This window comes from Triturus cristatus, chromosome 6 (genome assembly GCF_964204655.1).
Source record: "Triturus cristatus chromosome 6, aTriCri1.1, whole genome shotgun sequence".
In the NCBI taxonomy this organism is placed as follows: Eukaryota; Metazoa; Chordata; class Amphibia; order Caudata; family Salamandridae; genus Triturus; species Triturus cristatus.
In genome coordinates, this window is record NC_140589.1 from 1,664,391,313 (window position 1) to 1,664,413,077 (window position 21,765).

Genomic DNA, 21,765 nt, shown 5'->3' on the forward strand with positions numbered 1-21,765 from the left:
AATCAGTCTGACCCTGTGCCTCATGGAAACAGTCCAGCCCGAACTGCCAAGCCATGCCTTCCCTGGACCGGAAACCGGTCCTAGGATGCTTGTTTCCAGTCCAGGGAGGACCTGGCTTGGCAGTTCGGGCTGGACTGTTACCATGAGGCACAGGGTCAAGACTGATTTGCATATGGCTGGGTTCAAACTGGAATGGCATGGTGAGCAAAAAAACGATGGATTTAGGCACAGATCTCTGTACTGGGGTGAATGTATGGCATTGTTCTGCATTCTGTCCATCAATTGTTGTTTTTGCATTTGTCACCCCGAGTGGGACGGGTATGCTCAGACATGAGTCCCGTGCTCTCCATGCCACTGGAATCAAGCTATCCTGGCTGAAGAGGGGTGAAACCCCGAAACCGGTCCTAGGATGCTTGTTTCCAGTCCAGGGAGGACCTGGCTTTGCAGTTCGGGCTGGACTGTTCCCATGAGGCACAGGGTCAAGACTGATTTGCATATGGCTGGGTTCAGACTGGAATGGCATGGTGAGCAAAAAAACGATGGATTTAGGCCCAGATCTCTGTACTGGGGTGAATGTATGCCATTGTTCTGCATTCTGTCCATCAATTGTTGTTTGTGCAACAGGATCAATGCAGAGATGCATGGTACTGCTGAAACCTTTCGGTATCTAGTCAGATGCCTGGATATATTCAAAAGGTGAGGAATCTGCAGGTATAAGTCTCTACCAGAAATGAAAATGTATCATCTCTCTCTAATGAGGTGTCTGTCATTTACTACAATTTTTTCTTATATGATTTTTTTTTTTTAAAACACACTCACAGTGGTGATTTTAAACAGACACGTTTATACATATTCTTTTGGAAAAATATTTGCTGTTGAGTGTTAGGGATTATGGAAGTAGGCGGAGGTTAAACATTTTCAAATAAGAATGGAGAACCCATATGGAGAATTACATTTGCACGAGATATTTAAAGTAAGACTGATTTATTAATACGTATTTGGCGATTTTACATTTAACATGTACCTACTTGCATATCTGATTCCAGAGGCAATGATACATCAGACCTTTCTTGTTTTGGCACTGCCATTCCCAGGGGATGTTTTAACATTTTACATCCAGAGCTTTGCACAGCTGTAAAGAGACATATACAAATTACTTCACATCACAAAATTTGTAGCAAAAACGTACTAAATTAATAATTACAAGTAGTGTTTGTATCTATACAATAGATGTTTCAATATCTGGTTATATATTTGTTGACACAATAAATGTATATTTATGAAATATGGCTTTGGAAAAGTGAATAGTTCATATTTCTTTGATTTCCCATTGGTGAATATTCGTGTGTTTCCTGCTCAAGATATAATATCAGTCTTCTTTAAGCCCAGCTGCATGCTTGACGAAAATGTTGAAACTGAACCATACAGCCTAATAGCACAGATGCTGAGCGTCGAGGAATAGTCATGATGTTCTACGTATAAACCATAACTTAATAACACTTTAGTCATGGAGGAAAGGATTTGAGAGACGTTTGAAACACCTAAAGAAACACCTAAGCACTAAGATGTTGGTTTTTAATGCTATCACGCTTCGTTGATCCCAGCAGCATGCTTGACAAAAATGTTGACACTGAACCATACAATTCATAGCATCAACGCTGAGCGTTGAGGAATAGCAACGAAGACCTTGTCCTTCCTTGCATAGTCATGATATTCTACGTATAAACTAGAAATTACGAATACTTAAGCCAAGGAAGGAAGGATTTGAGAGAAGTCTGAAACATCGAATCTCAAAGATGTTGGTATGAAGTAAAGTTACCTACAGAGGCCATAAACCGCTGGCATGTAGCTCCTGGAGATCAGCTCTTCATCCTGTCATGGAAGTGTTGTGAGAAAAGGTTGGGGTGTGGGTGGTCATTGACCCTGGCCTGTACAGATGTCGCACTACTTATCCACCACTGTATTTCTTTTTTTAAATGCCTTTGGCTGAAGCTTGGCTTCCTTAGTTAGTATAAAAAAAGGACTAATGTCATGCCATATTTGTCAGTCATATGAGCTAGTTAATGTCTGTACTGGTGTCATTTGAGGCAATGTAATAAGGCCTATTAACCTTTTTAGGTGGAGGGCATATTCGGTTTATTTATCAGCTGAACATGAGCATCGTCCTCACCTTATTCCCTCACTCATTATCTTGAATATTATCTGATCATTATCTCCTTTGTCCTCCTGCTTACACTAGAGTTGCTGGGAGCAGGTGGCAGAGGTAGTGGGAGAGGAACATAGACTAATTACACACAGGCTTGCTAAATCAAAGTGATATCAAGGAATAAGTATTCAATATTAATTATACTGTAGCGGTTGGCACTGTGTAGTTACATTTAGGTCTGAGTGTCAATAGGAATAGAGTCTTTTGATTCGCTAATAACTTTTGTGCTGTTTTCAGAACCTGCACAGAGCTTTCCAAAACAAGTCTCACCACCTAGGCTCCTTCATGGAAACTTTCACATTGATCTGTCAAGAGGGGTCAAGAAAAATGGAGGGTCCCAAAACATTAATTTCTCATTTTAATTCCTATAAGAAAGTTTGTTCTTCAATATAGAAATCGTGGCTGAATGGAATTACACCAAAAAGCAAAAGTTCGAACTATGCCCAGAAAGTGTGTATATTGTGATTTGGTGTAAATTATTTTAACCATTGTTGAGAAACTGACATTTAAAGAGGGGCTTTGGTAGGCCATGTAGGGGTTAACAAAATTAGGTATTTCTGGACAGTTAGTGTCCAGCTATGTTCTGACAGGCCAATTTAAAGGGGACAAGTCAATCCTGATTTGCTGGGCACAACATGAACAATATGTTGTGGCAGCCATTACAGAATTCAGGGACATGGTACTTGTGTCCTGAAAATGAATACAACTTGACCCCCAGGGCCATGTGGTATCCTAAAGAAGCCCCACCTTTGGCTGGCTGGCCACAACGTAGAGAAAATGGTTGACCCACTATGGTTCACACAACATGGTGTGGAAGCCATTACAGTACTAGTGAGCATGGTCTTCACTGAAATGCATTGTAGTGACTGTTAGGCTTTTGGGGTCAGAAAAAGGAGCACATATAATGAGTGATAACAGATTTTAGTTACAATATAAATCATTTGTTGTTAGTGTTAATTCATTTCAGAAGTTCTGTTGAGTTCTTTGATGATTTTACCCAGTAAAAATGCTGACCCTTTGCTTGGATTTGATCACCAATGTCCAAGAGAAAAATGTTTTCTCTCATGATTTTCTCATAAAGGTTACGGAAGTTGCTTCAGAAGCTAAAATGAGAGCACATTTTCTAGAAGTTCAGACTATCTTCCTCAGCCATGTGAGAATAAAGTCTGATACGATCTGAGTAAAAGATGTCCTTCCAACAGCAGCCTGTCAGTTGATTCCCCAGCGCTCTACTCTAGTTTCACCAGTGTTCTAATGAATAATTAGTACACTAACATTCTGAATTTATGACAGAAGAGTGCCACATGTGAACGACATCTGGATGGAATTAAAGCTGCCAAACTGAAAATATTTCCTTTATAGAATTTAATTAAATGAGAGGTTTAATTTTGTCATGTAAATTATGGTTAGTGCTCTAGAAAAGCTAAAAGATTACACATTTTCTATAAATTCTCATCAATGTCAGAAACATAGTCTCATATTCTGAGTGAAACATGTACTTTCAATGCAAGCAGCAGCTTGCCAGTTGATTTCCTAGTGTACTACTGCAGGTTCAACAGAGAGTTCTACTCAGCAACACGAGAGCTAGCATTCTGTATTTACAGCAAATGTATGGCACACTTAAACACCACCTTGATGGAAACAAATCTGTTAAACTGAATGCATTTCCTACGGAGGAGACTGAAGTGAAGTAATAAAATGAAGGAGTTTTTTTGTCATAGAAATTAAGGTTAGTGCTCTAGAAAGCTAAAATGAGGGCACATTTTTTGGGCTCTAAAATATCTTCCTCATCCATGTCAGTTAAACACTCTAAAATGCAGAGAGAAGCATGTACTTCCAACACCAGTAGCAGTCTGTCCGTTAACTCCCTAGTGATCAACTGGCGCTTCTCCCCTCCCTCCTCCTACTAGTTCCATGGTGGATAAAACCCTCAGCTTTCGAGATCAGGATATAAACCTTCAGAACGGAAGGACACTTCACCCTTGGAAATGGGAAGATGATACTTTTTCAGCACTAGACCCTGGCAGTTCAACAAAGTAGGGCCTGTTTCAAGGAGGTCAAAAGGAAGTTGAGGGAAATGGGCTTTAGATACGTGCTTCTCTTCCTAGCTAAGTTGAAAGTTATGAAAGTGATGTTGAAAGTGATGCAAAAGCCTCACATCACCTATTTTACAGAACAGGACTGGGCAAAGCAAAATGGAGCTAACAGGGCTCCAGCACTTGCTAGAATGGAACACATCTGGCATAAGATGATAGCGAGAAGAATGCCTTCATGAACTTTTATGACTTTTCTGCTCCATAAATATATTAGCAGGGAGAACAAAGAATTTACAGTCAGGAGGGATAAGATGTCTTAATGGGAAGGTAACCCTGGGAAGGTGAGCAAATAAACTTAAGTTGGGAAGTATGGTGGAGACAAAGAGGATACTAATGTCTCTTACTAGTGATGATGGTCAGTAGGCCCTTCATGTGGGGCAGTGAGTTGATGTGGGTTGGCTGTACTGACTCTAGACTAGGGCGATATGGTTAAGATTTAGTAAAGTCAATCACACTGAGTGCCAACCCATTTTCTTGGAAGCAAATCCATTTCATATCTAGGATGTGTTTCTCAGATGCACTTCAGTTAGTTGTGAGCTAGTTTGAGGCTTTTGTTCACTGGGCAGAGAATCTTGGGGTCTATGTCTTAGGAGGGGAGTGGAAATAGCTGGGCTGGACATGGAGTCTTCCGGAGCAGAAGACGTGCAAGGGAGTAAAGAAGCCACTTCACTCTGGCGCTTAAGGGTGCCTACTCCGTACACAGGTTGAGGATAAACATGAAGGATTCTCACTTGGAACGTGTGGGGTATGTCCACAGCAGCTAAGCGATATAAAGTCTATTCGTACCTGAAGCACAGGGAATTCAGCTAGCCCTATTACAAGGACACTGTATCTGCACCCCAGTGGGGGGCAGGAAACGGCAAAACACACAAGATGATAGACGGAATGTTGCACATTGGCAAAACATTCACCCCCAGTCATAGATCTGGGTTTAATCCATCGTTATTTTGCTCACCACGCCACCCCAGTTCAGACATGGCCATATGCAAAACCGTCTTAACCCAGTGCCTCATGGGAACAGTCCAGCCCGAACTGCCAAGCCATGTCTTCCCTGGACCGGAATCAAGCATCCTAGGACCGGTTTCGGGGTTTCACCCCTCTTCAGCCAGGATAGCTTGACTCCAGTGGCGTAGTGAGCATGGGACCCACGTCTGGGCATACCCTTCCCACATAGGGCGAACAGCAAAACACACAAGATGATGGACGGAATGTTGCACATTGGCAAAACATTCACCCCCAGTCACAGATCTGGGTTTAATCCATCGTTATTTTGCTCACCACGCCACCCCAGTTCAGACATGGCATATGCAAATCAGTCTTGACCCTGTGCCTCATGGGAACAGTCCAGCCCGAACTGCCAAGCCATGTCTTCCCTGGACCGGAATCAAGCATCCTAGGACCGGTTTCGGGTTTTCACCCCTCTTCAGCCAGGATAGTTGGACTCCAGTGGCGTAGTGAGCATGGGACCCACGTCTGGGCATACCCTTCCCACATAGGGCGAACAGCAAAACACACAAGATGATGGACGGAATGTTGCACATTGGATAAAAATTCACCCCCAGTCACAGATCTGGGTTTAATCCATCGTTATTTTGCTCACCACGCCACCCCAGTTCAGACATGGCCATATGCAAATCAGTCTTGACCCTGTGCCTCATGGGAACAGTCCAGCCCGAACTGCCAAGCCATTTCTTACCTGGACCGGAATCAAGCATTCTAGGACCGGTTTCGGGCCTTCACCCCTCTTCAGCCAGGATAGCTGGACTCCAGTGGCATAGTGAGCATGGGATCCACGTCTGGGCATACCCTTCCCACATAGGGTGAACAGCAAAACACACAAGATGATGGACGGAATGTTGCACATTGGCAAAACATTCACCCCCAGTCACAGATCTGGGTTTAATCCATTGTTATTTTGCTCACCACGCCACCCCAGTTCAGACATGGCCATATGCAAATCAGTCTTGACCCTGTGCCTCATGGGAACAGTCCAGCCGAATTGCCAAGCCATGTCTTCCCTGGACCGGAATCAAGCATCCTAGGATCGGTTTCGGGGTTTCACCCCTCTTCAGCCAGGATAGCTTGACTCCAGTGGCGTAGTGAGCATGGGACCCACGTCAGGGCATACCCTTCCCACATAGGGCAAACAGCAAAACACACAAGATGATGGACGGAATGTTGCACATTGGCAAAACATTCACCCCCAGTCACAGATCTGGGTTTAATCCATTGTTATTTTGCTCACCACGCCACCCCAGTTCAGACATGGCCATATGCAAATCAGTCTTGACCCCGTGCCTCATGGGAACAGTCCAGCCCGAACTACCAAGCCATGTCTTCTCTGGAGCGGAATCAAGCATCCTAGGACGGGTTTCGGGGTTTCACCCCTCTTCAGCCAGGATAGCTTGACTCCAGTGGCGTAGTGAGCATGGGACCCACGTCAGGGCATACCCTTCCCACATAGGGCAAACAGCAAAACACACAAGATGATGGACGGAATGTTGCACATTGGCAAAACATTCACCCCCAGTCACAGATCTGGGTTTAATCCATCGTTATTTTGCTCACCACGCCACCCCAGTTCAGACATGGCCATATGCAAATCAGTCTTAACCCCGTGCCTCATGGGAACAGTCCAGCCCGAACTGCCAAGCCATGTCTTCCCTGGACCGTAATCAAGCATCCTAGGACCGGTTTCGGGGTTTCACCCCTCTTCAGCCAGGATAGCTTGACTCCAGTGACGTAGTGAGCATGGGACCCACGTCTGGGCATACTCTTCCGACATAGGGCGAACAGCAAAACACACAGGATGATGGACGGAATGTTGCACATTGGCAAAACATTCACCCCCAGTCACAGATCTGGGTTTAATCCATCGTTATTTTGCTCACCACACCCCCCCAGTTCAGACATGGCCATATGCAAATCAGTCTTGACCCTGTGCCTCATGGGAACAGTCCAGCCCGAACTGCCAAGCCATGTCTTCCCTGGACCGGAATCAAGCATCCTAGGACCGGTTTCGGGGTTTCACCCCTCTTCAGCCAGGATAGATTGACTACAGTGGCGTAGTGGGGGCAGGAAAAAAACTGATCTGCAATTATGTTACCTAGATTTGAACATCTGTGACCATGAGTACGGTTGTGATGGACAAATCCCAGATTAAAGACCTACGCAAGGCACAGAAGCTGCTTTGGTAGAAAGGCAATGCTGCTTTGATTATGTGACTTACATGGCACACATGGATGCAGAGGGAAATAGGTTCAGTAGACTTCTGGTTTAGTTGGCTGGCTCTGATAAGCAAGGCTGGCCACTGAATACATTTGAAGATTTACTTCTGGTCCATCAATAATTGCAGAAATTCATTCACAAGGTGTTATTTGACTACTATGCACAATTATATGGCAGCCAGGAGGGCGGCATGGAAAAATAATTAAATACATTTCTTTCAGACATCCTACTTCTCTGACGTGATAGTCAGGGAGATGACACATTGAGGCACCTATCTCAGTCCAAGAACTGAAAGAAACTATTTTATTGCTCGCTAGCAGTAAAGTTTCAGGTGTTGATGGCCTTCCTCTGGAATTCTATGCAGTCTATTCAGACCAGTAGGCCCTCAAGATTATGGCTTTGGACATCAAAGTATTGAAGCTAGGTAGGCTACCTACTCACTACAATGTGAGACCCTTGTGAGCGTTTTCCTAAAACCAGAGAAAGACCCAGGTGAGTTCTAGACATACCTGTCCTTCTCTATCCCAAAAGTAGATTACAAAATTCTTGGGAAAATTGTGGCCAAAAGGCTATTGCCAAACATGCCTTGGCTCTTGTATGAGGATTAGGATGGCTTTATACCAGGCTGAGGCACATCATAGAGCATACGATGGCTGTTCGAGGTCTAGGAGATAGCCTCAACAGAATGGCCTGGCAGGGCAGCATTAGCAACTGACATAGAGAAAGCAGTCTCTGACCTGGAGATGTTTCTTGCACAAGATGCTGAAGAAATTTAGACCTGGACGTAACCTTTGTAAATGGATAGCCATACTATAGACTTCACCAGTTACCAGAGTGAACAATGGAAGGGTGATCTCGGAGCACTACTCGGTTTGCTGGGGGACTAGACAGGGCTGTCGTATCTCGCTCCACCTACTTGCGCTGACAATGGAACTGTTTGCTGCACAGAAGGAATGGGAAATCGTGCAATATTATCTCCCTCAATGCAGATGATTTTCTGCTATACTACGATGTAGAGAGTGGCCTTAGACTAATCGCCATAGCGCTCAACAATTTTGGGAGATTTTCCGGACTGAGGGTGATTTGGAGAAAGCCCTGTCTGTACCTGTTCAGAACAAGAAATGCCCCAGTATGGTGGGACCCTGTTGAAATGGTAGAGCCCCACCTTCAAATAACTCGAAATACAGATTTATCAAATTGAGGGAGATACTTTAGGACGCACTAGGCGGTCTCATAGACCACAAGTGGCATCTTGGAAGTCTCTCCCATTCACAACACTGAGAAAATTAGCTCTATCCAAAATGATAATGTTGCCTCGCTCGCTCTACTGCTATGCAAACTTACTGGACATTATCCTCAGACATTACTATAAAGAACTGAATAGTGAGCTACTTAATATGGAATGGGGACGGCCCAGAGTGTCAATGGGGATTTTGAAGTGATGGGCTTTCCAAGGGAAACGGGGGTCCAGGAATTTGAGTTGTGCTACCTTGCGGCCAATACACAATGGCTCGCTCATTGGTTAGAGTCGGAGGGGACTGTGCATGCACGTCTTGCTCCACACCATGCCTTGAGTGCGTTACGCAACACTGTCACTGGCAAGCACTGCTGCGTACCCAAGGTGACAAGCCCTATGCACCTGCTATCACACTGGGTTTGATATCATCATCCATGGAGATATGAAGCAGTAACCAGACAACAAGGTAGGAACACAGTGGAATATACAAGGTGAGGGGCTTGTTTGAAGGAGTAGTACTGATCTGAAATGGCATGAAGGTGGACATGACAGGACTTCTCCCGGGACTGTTTTGAGGTATAGGGCCCTATTAGCAGAGATGTGCACAATATGGAGTATCACAGATACCGATCTGCAAACACATAACTACTAACTGGTACTATTTTCGAAAGGTAGTGGTCGGAGAATTATAACATGGTTAAACTAAGGCCTACTGGCTTTGAGTGGAGTGTCACATGCAAAGCTGCATCCTGGACTCCGCACTCACATTGAACCGCAAGATCAATGCCGTCTCATCATCATGCTACCACACGCCTGCTCCAAAAGATCTTAAAATGGATCCCCACCCAGTCCAGAAAGACAGTCACCCATGCACTCATCAGCAGCAGACTCGATTACGGCAACGCACTCTACGCCGGCATCAACCAGAAACTCCTCAAGAAATTAAAGAACATTCAGAACGCCACTGCCAGGCTTATTCTCAACATCCCGCGCCGCAGCCACATCACTGGCCACCTGAGAGACCTCCACTGGCTACCAGTCAACAAAAGAATCACCTTCAAGCTCCTAACACACGCCTACAAAGCCCTACACGACGCAGGACCTGCGTACCTCAACCACTGCCCCCCTTTCCACATACCCACCAGAGACCTCTGCTCCACCCGACTGGCCCTGGCCACCATCCCATGCATCCGCAAGACCACAGCTGGAGGAAGATCATTCTCCTACCTAGCAGCAAAGACCTGGAATGCCCTGCCTCTACACCTCAGGCAATCACCGTCACTGCCTCAGTTCAGGAAGGAAATCAAGACCTGGCTCTTCGACTGAACCCCAGCACCTCCAACAGATCAGCAGTCATCCCCCCCAGCGCCTGGAGACCCTTACGGTGAGTAGTTGTGCTTTACAAGATCCCTGATTGATTGAAAGCTGAAATTCAAGTGGGAAGCAGATCTAGATCACTCGATCTGAGAGAAAGACTGGGAGAAGATTCTACAGTACCCCAAGAAAGTCTCTCGGAATGCTAGACTGCAACAAATTCAATAAGACCAGGGGCAATGGAATTATGGGATTCTGCACCTGGGGAATTTTCTGCATAACTTTTGATTTGCTGCATTTGCCTTACAATTCATTATCTTCTGCATAATCTCTAGAGTTAAAAAAAAAATGTTTCTAGCTCAAACTGATCAAAGGGTACTATAAATGTGGCAACATGTGTTCCTGCGCAGTGGAGAGCCCTTACCAAAGGTCTTTCAATTAGTTATTGATGTATTTGGGTGTTAAACTGGTACTAATAAGGTGAAATACTTGGCCATCCAGTGTTACCATGTGTAAAAGTGACAAAATAATGAAGTACTACAACCACAAAAAGTGCTGCATTCTGTTGCTTATTTTGCCTTTTCTTGCTGCATAATTTAGTCAACTCTGCTGCATAATGTGGTCATCCCTACTGCCATACAGCCAGAACAGGTTTCCTCCAAATGATGGGGGACTTCCCTTCTATCATACAGCTTGGAGCAGAGAGATCGACAGGGAGGAGCCACTACACAATGCCTGTGGCTTGTATCTTGGGTCTATAACCCTGTCCAAAGATAAGCAAGGCAGGGACTAGATTTGCAAAGCTACTACTGATCTGAGTTAGGTAAACCATAAAAATACAATTGAAATCCCCTAAATGTCCACACATAAATGGGGGCCTGCAACAGTAACATTTGTGGAAAAGTGAAAGCAATATGTTGCACAGAGAAGAGGCCAAGCGTCTGTGGAAATTCTCAGTCGCAAGAGATTGAGATGAATTGTGCTGGTCTTTCTCTTGAGAGATAAAGGTTGATGTAGAACCATTTACGGAACTGGAAAACCTGACCACTGCAATAGTATGCCAGGCTCAGCATCTAACTCCCTACCCCTGCTGCGCACTGCCAAAGGTCACGCATGTCAATGGGCTGGGTGGAGAGTGCATGGAGAGATGGAGGAGAGGTGTCAAGCTGACTGATGTTCTTAAAATCAAGGTATAAGGGCATCATCGGTGCAATGAGTGGAGAGCAAAGCACACCATCAACCTCAACAACATCATGGGGTGCAACCTTCTACAGCACAGGGTCAGAGTCAGAACCAAAACATAATGAAGCCTCTAATAATAGCCGTAACATGGTATAGGCAAACGGTTTGAGTCAGACTACATGACAACCGGTTGCGCTTTTGTAATGTCATAGCGCAATATCAGTCGAGTTCGGACCGACATCGGTTCAGGGTCCGACAAGGGCTACGACACAGGGTCCTCCACTGGTACGGGCATGGTAGGAACTGGCATGGATCATGGGGCCAAAGTAGAAGTCTGTACCAGAATCGGTCTGGGTCCAATAACAGTTACCAAGGGGAAAGGAGGTGCTGGGGAGGGATCTGCCAGCAGTAACCCAACTGGAAGCCTCTGCAGATATGTCGGTCTCAAGGTGCACCTGAGGGAGCCAAAAGTACACTAAATATTTGTAACCGCCTTTTTGAAGGCCTAATTCTGCTGTGGGGTTGATGAAGGTTCAGGGAACATGGAGAGTGTCAGGACCAGCTGGGTAATCAGCTCAGTGACCTGTGACCTCAGAAGAGTGTGACTTGTATCTTGATGCCCTTGTGTCTTCTAATGTGATGGGCTAGGTCCAGTCCTGCTTCACTCTTATGTGCTTGCCTTTAGACTTGGACTTACTGAAGGACTTTGAGTGGGAAGTGGAATGGTCACAGGAACAGCCCCTCGACCAGGACAGAGTCCGGGCCCATGACTTGGAGTGCGATTTATGCGAAGGCTGCGCCTTTCTCTTATGCTTGCTGATATGCAGCCTCACCTCTTGGTCTCAAATCACGTTTACCTGCATAAGGGCACACTTATCACACAAATTAGACATTGTGCAGATCTGTGTCTAACATTTGCGTCCTACAGTCATGACACTGCTTGAATACTGTTCCTTTCCTGGGGACATCGTTCCCTAACACACAGTGAGAAGTTTGGAAGTTGATGAAAAACTCGACAAATTCGGGATCGGTGTCAGAAGACGCATAAAGAAAGCAACCAACGTCAGCTCGCAGAGGTGGTACTTATATGAGGCTCTGCTCTGTCACTTCCGAGGGGTATGGAACCAATACTGAGCTGCAAATCGCCCACCTAGTGGCAAATACGAGTACTGCTATGAAAACTTTCCAGAGCCAGTATGGCACCTGGGGTCTGTTATAAGGTGAGGAATCTGCAGCTAGAAGTATTCATCTGAATTAAGCAGTTTTTCAGGAGTGGCATGAAAGGAGAGGGAAGAGGACAGCTATTTGTGCCCTCAACTTTTTTAGAAGCCACCACTGAACCTTAGCTGAAAATGTTTGAAGTGCTCCAGCAATGAATCTGTTTTCACTCCAAAGCGGGAAGCTCTATAAATGGCCACACCCATAATATTGCCTGGACATCCGTCAAAAAGCCCATGGAAATCATCCAGGTTTTGCAGCAGATGGCGATGGAAGGGGACCACGGACAGCACCACTGAATCCACTGTTTCTGAGAGAAGAACCTGATTGGCTGCATCTTGCTCATTATGTACAACTTCTGCAAAACAGTTGCACAGAGGTTCCTGAAGATTTGGGACAACCATCTATCCCATTACTCTTAAGACATAGAAATAACATGCCAAGAGGCTAGTTGTATTCTTAGAACAAAATGTGAGGCTCCTTGAAGAGTAGATTTTCTTTCCCATCAACAACTCATTAACAGGACGCAAGGGTTCGACTGAGTCGCATGCTGGCTAAAAGATTTCTGTAAGAAGCTTCTCCTGCACAGGCAAAGGCAGCCCTTAAGAAAAACAGAGGGAGGCTCTGAAAACACTTTAGGTCATCCTCCAGGGTGGTATCCAGATTACTTAAATTCAGCAGGGCCAGAGTGTTACCGGCATCTAACCCGTGTGAGGAAGAAGGTTGCCCACCTCAATGCTATCATCACCAGCATGGTACGTGGTACACACTGTTTGGCATCCACATAATGTCAGAGGCAGAGCCAAATAGCGCTCCCTACCAAAATATTTATCACTAGACAAGGGCCTCTGGATGGACTCCTCCTCCATCAATTGTTCTGCTTCGCATTGGGATCTTACCATAACAGCCAGTGACTTCACTGTTTTTTTGCAGATCTGAACTTGGCACCAGGGAGACCACAGGCATTGATGACTGAGCAACAGAATAAGGCCTTTGGCGGAAAAGGAAGGTCAGCTGGCACCAGAGCAGCATAAGGAAAAGGGCACATGGGGTCAGCCAGCACTGAAGAAGTAACCACTGGCAGATCTCCAGACAAGGGTAGCAACGGCTGCTTGGGGTATACAGATGCACTAGAGGAAGCCAGAAGAATAAGGTACTTACCTTTGGTAACGCTCTTTCTGGTGGATATCTGTTTAAACACAGATTTCAATTCAAAGCAGCTCCCTCACGCATCACTAGGTGGTGCCATGAAGCTCGGTATCAGGTTCGTCTCATCCTGTCAGTGATGTTGGAGTCCCTCCATTGGCGCGACCTCTGATCACTGACTTTTTTTCTAATCTCGATCTGTGCAATTGTACGCTGAGGTCTTAAAAATCAGATTGTGTCAGTGTGCAGAACTCTAAATTGTTATTCTAAAAATTGCCACTTTTTGTTATGGTCACCCCCACTTCTTGCCACTGGTACTGATGTTTTTGACTGATGTGCACTGGGTCCCTGCTAGCCAGGCCCCAGTGCCAGTGCTCTTTCCCTAGAAGCAAGGTATAATTGTCTAATTGTATCACAATTGGGACACACTTTAGCACCCCTGTAATTGCTAAAGGGCAAGATGTACGACCCTTTTTAAAAAAAAAAAATTTTTAAACTTTATTTATGATTTTCAATACAGAAAACATGTTATGCAGTACATAGACTGAGCCACAAACAGAGTATGTGAGCACCATGTGCGCAATTATATAAGCAGGAAGGTATTGGGACATATCCGCAGTAGCCAGTGTTATTTCTTAAGGTGTCCGGCAACATGGGCGATCGCAGACAGCGGGGCAAAACATTCAGTTCAGTTAGGTCTGAGCCAGCTATATAACGCACATCTGTGGATTTCTTATTCGGCACAGCCTCTGCAGGCGAGTCAATCCGTTAGTCCTGAGTACACATTATTTTGCACATTACTTAAATCGTTCCAATCTGATATTAGACCATCCCCCGTTGTCACAAGACGAGAGAGCAGTGTCCTTTCTCCAGATGTTAGGTCAGCAGTAGGCTACGAGGGGGAGGCCTCACCATCTTGTCCCCCTACCATCGGGCCGTTCCTAGGGGACCCGTCAGCCCGAGTCAGCAAATACTGCGTTAGAGGACCCCATATATCCCGTGGACTAGAGGTACAGGGCACCGTTTCCGCATATCAAGATGTACGACCCTTACATTTTGAGACTCGCAAATTGAGTCGCTTGCGACGCGCAAAATGCAATGTACAACAATGTCACAGACACTGTTAGCAATTCCTAATGGGGTAGCAAACGGCCTGCCTCATTAATATTCATGAGGCAGGTGCTATTTGAGACTCCTTTAGGAATGGCTAGCACTCCAAGGGATGGTGCCCTGCTGGTGTCAGCAGACCACCATGTCTGTGACTGCTTTTAAATACAGCTGTTTTTTTTTTTTTTAATGCAGTCCGCTTTCCTTAATGGAAAACGGGATGCATATAAAAAAGAATAATGAAACAGTTCTGGACCACTGCCTGCTCTTACAAAATAGTTTCGCACACACTCACAAAAGGGATGGGGTCCTCCGGGGACCTCTTCACATTTGCAAGTAGCTTACCACCTACTTGATGTAGGTGGTAAACTGCAAGTGTTTTGCGACAGCAAATGCAGTCGCAACACTATCATACTTTGCAGTTAGACCTGCTATTAGGAAGGTATGCCCTTGGCACGCCCCTTTCAAATAGTGAGTCGCAAACCATATTTTGCAAGTCGGTAATAGGTTACCGACTCGCAAAATAGGGTTTGTACATGGGGCAAACCAATTTTGCGGTCGCAAACGGGCCAAATTCCCAGTTGTGACCGCAGAAAACGGTCGTACATTTATATATTTATTTATATATAATTTATAAAGCGCAGGTACTGCTGATAGGCGTCTTGGTGCTGTAGGAAACCGATAAAGTTGCTGAATTAGATGTTCGCAGCGAGTTTGGCCGGGTGCCATTATGTCTCCTGTGGGAACAACCAGGTCTTTAAAGCTTTTCTGAAGGTGAGTAGGGAGGGAGCAGCTTTCAGTGTAATTAGGAGGTTGTTCCAGAGCACCGCTGAGGGCCCTGAAGAAGCTCTTTCCACCCCAGTTGGGTCTCCTGAATGAAGGGACAATCAGGCTCATGGCGGAGCCTGAGCGTAGTTTTCTAGCTGGGATGTACCATTTGAGTTTCTCTCTGAAATGGGCTGGCCCTAGTCCATGCAGTCCCTTATAGGCCAGGCAGAGAACCTTAAACCTGAATCATTGTTTAACCGGCAGCCAGCGCAGTTTCCTCTTGCTGATTCATATTTGGGAATTTTGAAGAGGAACCAGCCGGCAGCGTTTTGCAGAGTCTGGAGCTTTTTTTCAAGACCCACTGCGAGAGTAAGATAGAGGCAGTTACAATAATCTACCTTAGAAAGAACCAATGCGCTGATCGCCGTTCTCAGAAGTTCAGGGGGCAGGAATCTTTCAATCTTTTTTCTGAGCCTTAACGAAAAGTAAAAGGCTGATGTAATTTTATTAACTTGGTCCCTAAACTTCAGTTCTTTATCTATCAGGACGCTTAGGTTTTTGACTTGGTTTACGGGTTCAAGAAGTGAGTCCAGTTCGAATGGCCACCATTCCGGCGTCCAGAGAGAGGGGTTATTACCAAAAAGAATGACCTCAGTTTTAGTGGCGTTTAACTTGAGGTAGTTGTAATCCATCCACTTACTTACATTGGTCATGCAAGTTCTGAGCGCCATGCCCGAGTTGTTTTCAGGCTTTGCCAGTGACACCACAATTTGGGTGTCATCGGCGTAGGACGCTAGGTGAAAACCTGCACTTTGATGATTGTCGCAAGTGGTGCAACATAAAGGTTAAAAAGTGTTGGACCCTGAGGTACTCCGCAGAGCAGGGAGAAAGGCTTAGATGTAAAGTTGCCCATTGACACCGCATGCTGTCTGTTTGCCAGAAAGGATTTTGGGAGATCTAAAGCTACATCCTCGATCCCTAGGCTACGCATACGATCCACTAAAATTCCGTGGCTGACCGTATCAAATGCCGCGGAAAGATCCACAGGATAAGGGCAGTGGTTCCTCTCCTGTCCAGCACTTCCCGAATCTCCTCTGTAGCTGCTACCAGGGCCGTACTTCGTTTTTTTCTGAAACTGTGTTGTGTGTCGTCCAAAAGCATATTTTCCTCTAAGTACTTTGAAAGTTGCTGATTCATAACTTTCTCCGCCAACTTGGCAGCAAAAGGGAGCCTTTCAGATTGGGCGGTAGTTTTTCGGGTCCAGTGCATTTAGGTTGTCCTTCTTTAGCAGAGGCAGAATGGAGGCATGTTTCCAGTGTGTCGGGAAGGTTTTTCCCGCCATCATAAGATTCAGTGTATGGCCAAGGTATTGTGCCACTTAGGGGGACACAGGTCTTGTGGTGCCCCAGATTTAATAAGAGGAATCAGTTTTACCAGTTGCTCTTCTAAAAGGGCCTTAAAAGTAGAGAAACTGCTTACGTCTGTGGGGGCACTCTCATCTTGTTCACCCGCTACTCTCTTTGCTGAAAGGTTGGAGAAAATGTTTGCAACCATTTCCTGAAAGAAAATTGCTAGCTCGTCGCAGAATGTTTTATTTATTACTGCATGATTTAGGCTGGTAGGTGTAGCCAGTTGTTTTATGACTAGGAAGAGGGTTTTATTTGCATCGCAGGCTGCTCTGTTCAGAGTAGTAAGAGATTTTTGCTGCTGTGATAGTTCTTTTGTGTTCTGCTTGTTTATTTTTATATATGTTTTCTCCCCTACATCATATTTTTTCCTCCATCTTTGTTCTTGTCTTCGGGAATCCTGTCTTGATCTCCTAAGATTTTCATTGCACCATGGTTGGGATACTTTTTTGGATGCCGTTTTATGGTTCATTGGAGCTACTATGTCCAGGGCTGAGTTTAGCCAGATTGAAAGATTTTCCACACTCTGCTCCAGATCCTCGGCAAGTTTCCCAGGCACATGGGAGATGGCGTCTCTCAGTTCGGCCACCCTAGTTTTGTGCCAAGCTCTACTTGCGGGTTTTTGAATTGTGTTTCTGTGCATCATACAGTTCTCAGTCTGAATCAGCCCGTTAACTGCCCAAAGGTCGGATCAGGTGACCAGGTGAGGGGGAGAAAGGGGAGTAAGGTAGAAGCCACGTAGTTGGAAAAAATTCCATCTAGCATATGTCCTGCTCTGTGCGTTGGACCTTTAGTGATTAGGCATAGTCCAAATGTATGCATGGTTAGATACGTTTTAAGGAATCTGGGTCAGATTCACTTTCCAGATGAAAGTTGAAATCTGCCAGTACCAGGTAGTTATCATTGGTGATGGTAGATTCCATTAGCAGGCTGAGCTTGTCTGTGAAACAGCCTCTAGGTCTTGGAGGGCGGTAGATCAGCAGGCCCTTAATGGCCTGCGAGCCCAACGGCTGCACTGAAAAGGTTAGAGCCTCAAAACCAACTGTGGTGAGTGGTTCAAAAGTCGTTTTGAAATGATCCCTGTAGAATATTGCCAACCCTCCTCCTTTTTTAAATTGTCTATCAAGCCTATAGATGGTGTAGCCAAGGGGGGTGGCTGCAACCATTTCTGGACCTGAGGTAAGGTCTGCCCATGTTTCTGTAACAAATGTCACGTCCACACACTGTGTAATGTTTGAGTTTTTGGAATCCCTACCCTTTTGATTGACCTGAACAGGTGGCCCCTTGGCCCCTGTTATGTTCAGCCGGTTTGGCCTGGGAGATCCGGTGTTTGAGGGGCAGGAGTTAGTCAGGAGGGACTGGGTGAGAGTGAGATGCATGATATCAGAAATGCTGTTACCTGATGGCCTTAAGGATAATAGGACATCTCGTGAGTAGCTAATAATCCCGTATGTGTTTTGTCCAAGAGGACCAGGGGAACCGGCGCTGGTCGCGGTCCAGGCGTGAACGGGAGGAGACGGGCTTGCCTTTGGCGCGCCTGCTGCGCGTCAGCGCCATGCTCGCCCTTTGTAGCTAGGAGCCCACGTCACTTGAAAGAGACTAGAGCGTCTCACTTCAAGATGGCGGTGCGAGACTGGCCTGGCGGAAGTGAGTGCAGGTCACCCCTACTGGAGGGACCTCCCGCCACTTAGGTCGGATGATTCCCCGACCATTGCCCACAGGGACAAGGGGGGCAAATGGACACAGTAGAGATACGGTGAGCAGGTTTCTTCGGACAAAACCAGCTTCCCTCCACTCAATCAGCACAAAACTACTGTGGTGGACCGGGGAAGAGTAAAATTAAAAGTGTTAAGTTAAAAGCCGCGGGGTACCCATGCCCTGGTACCTAGGGCATGGGTACCACAAGGGTCCCTATGAGCTGCCACCATGAATTATGCCACTTTAAGAAAACCCCATACAAATTGAATGCAGGCTGTGTGACATATTGCAAAACCATGTGAGAAAACACGACATGGCACACTCACTGTCTGCCATGCCAAAGTCACTGCATGTAATATATGTAGGTCACCCCTAAAGCAGGCCTTAGAGCCTTAAGGTAGGGTGCATTATTTTTTCTGTAAGGACATATCTGCATTATCAGATATACCCCTGTGATGTCTAGTTCTATTACTAGATATTGCATGTGAACATGGAAGCTGTCTTGAGGTATGTACTGGGCACTGGTCATTACGAGTTACCCAGCTACATCATGGCTTCACTGAAACCTATTGTAGGAAGCTGGCTTAGTATATGGTGCACACTTATTTAAGTGCAGCACCTTGCACTAATCCAGACAACCCTTATGGGGATTTTTATGGTCTTAGACAACCATAGAAAGCTCTCTAAGTGTTAGCTGTGGAGAGCAGCCTTCAGGCTTATCTTGAAGGAGTGTTAAGCAGTTTGTTTTACCAGATCTAATCATGTAGTGTAGGTTAAACCAAAAAGAACCACACAGTGTATATATAAAAAAGGTCTACTTATTACACAATACTCACTAACACATTGGTATATCTCCTATCCGGACACATGAACACAAATACACAATAATACTTCACTTGCAATAGGTAAGTAAGCACAAAATACAGTGGTCTCCAGGAGGAGAAAAAACCATATATTAAGAAAGTGGAATGCGAACTGCAACCAAAGTCAGGACTTGGACCAGGAGACTCAGGGGAGCTGGGGAACCCCACGGAAGCTGTGTGCAGAGTGGAAACACAGCCGCTAGTCCAATAGCGGTCAACGGGGAAGTCGCAGGTGCAGTTTTGAAGAAAAAGGACCCTTCCTAGTGGACCCTAAAGAAACCCAGTGGAAGACAGAAGGTTGGAAAGTCGCCCACCCGTGGATACCCCAGGAGCCAGGATACCTACACCAGGGAAGCTAGGTGCATAGATGAGAAGTGACGTCGTAAACCACTATAGAGCACAATGGAGGACTTCAGAAAAGATGCTGCTGGAGAAGACTGAACAAGCGTCCTATGGAATCAAAGGGTGGATTCTGGGAGAACCTGTAAGCAGAGTGACAGTGTCTAAGCTCCTCGAAGGTGACCAGGAGGCACGGAAGAGCAATGCCCACCGATGACGGACAGTTCAGAAGAGGGGACCGTGGCCTTGGTGCTGCAGCTGTGAGGGACAGGCGACGCTGAGCAGGACCAGGAGCTGTGTACGAGCTGCCCCACATCGGAAGTCGAGAACCAGGGGGTCAGTGTCCGGTGGGAGCACCAACAAGCCTTGGCAGCTGCCACAGGCATGGAAAGAGAAGAAGGAGCACCGTTGAGACCAGCAAAGTCCAAGTGACTGACCACAAGCAGGAGAGCCAGAGCAGGCCAAAAGCAAGCAGGGGCGCCCACTGGAGCAGGAGAAGACCCTCAAGAGGACCCACAGGCTGAAGACACAGGAGTCGCAAGAGGACCTCAAGCAGCTCACCAAGAAGGAAGGCTCACGGTGCAGAGGATACAGTGAAGATGCTGTACTTGGCAGGAAGAGATGATGGAGGACGGAGCTTCTTGTAGCAAAAAGATCTCTGGAGTGCAGAGCCAACAAGCCTTGGCAACGTCAAGTCGACGCAGTGCACAGGGGTTTGGTCCCAGCGGTTCTGAAGAGGGATACTGGCCTCAAAGGTACAGAGAGTTCAGGTCAGGCATCAAGGGAGTTGCAGAACCACCACCTGTGTTGCTGAGCCTTTCGAAGTCCGCGGGACATCAGGAGGAGCAGACCGGTCAGCTTTGTTGCAGTGCCTGCCGATGCAGGGGAGTGACTCCTTTACTCCAAGGGAGATTACTTCAGGTGTCCTTGATGCCCACAGGTCTGGTGAAGATCCTGGAAGAAGTACAGAGACAGACAATAAAGAAGACTAGCACAATAGCAAGACCAGGAGCAGCAGTAGTCTTCTTTGATGCACTTCTGGTTCTAGGCAAAGTCCAAGTGTCCAGGCGGTCGAAGTACAAGTGTGCAGACAGTTGAAGAGTGACATGGTTTCAGGCTTGAGACTTGTCCAACAACGAATCTGCAGATCCACCCACATGTAAGCCCTTAAGTAACCTAGCGAAAGGGTTGGAACGACTCAGGGGGTCTCTCTCAGAGAAGTGGCTGGACAGGGGGCAGGATAATCCCATGTCCTTTGTCCAGCTTCGCCCCAGAGCGGGAACCAAGGGCTTGCAGGACGGGTTCCAACTGGAGGATGCAAGAAGGGCACCAAATATGCCCTTCAAAGCAGTCTGGTGGTACTGGCCCACCCCAGCCCAAATCACTAAGTCCTATCCGGGAGGTGGTCACACCTCCCTGTGACAGGAAATCCACTGTTCTACCTTCCCCTGCTCAAAAGCAGGAGGGTAGAATCGTGTATGTAGTCGGCAGCAGCACTAGCTTGCTGTCGGACCCTGAAAAGCTGTAACCGGGAGTACAGGGGGTACCCTAAGGGAGGCCCCCAGTACATGGGATCATACTTCCAACACTGGAATCGGTGTTAGGGTATTGTTGGACATGGCCCTTTTTGGCTAAAGTCCCTAAACTCTTTTGCTTTCCCCCCTAGACCTTTTTTTCTGACATGGTGTTGCCAACTTAGATGCTTTGGGCACTTTGCCACTGCTGATCAGTGTCAAAGTGCAAGTGCTCCCCTATAAAGTGTAATGGTAATTGGTTGTCCATGAATGGTATGTTTGCCTTACTAGTAAAGTCCCTAGTAAAGTGCACTATGTGTGCCAGGTCTGGTAATGCAAATACTACTAGTGGGCCTGCAGCACTAATTGTGCCACCCACACACATCCCAGGTCTAACAGGTATGATTCAAACATGTTTGATACCAAATATGACCGGGTTCGGT

General features: G+C 46.2%; 1 protein-coding gene across 6 annotated transcripts in view; it reads right to left on the reverse strand.

Annotated features, from left to right (window-relative positions):
* Positions 1-21,765, reverse strand: part of BICRAL (BICRA like chromatin remodeling complex associated protein) — an 834,654-nt gene that overhangs the window by 310,516 nt on the left and 502,373 nt on the right. For all 6 annotated transcript variants that reach the window (XM_085612825.1, XM_085612820.1, XM_085612819.1 and 3 more), the window contains one exon: positions 1,029-1,132. In XM_085612825.1, the coding sequence (XP_085468951.1) occupies positions 1,029-1,132 (104 nt within the window). The remainder of the gene's footprint in view (positions 1-1,028; positions 1,133-21,765) is intronic.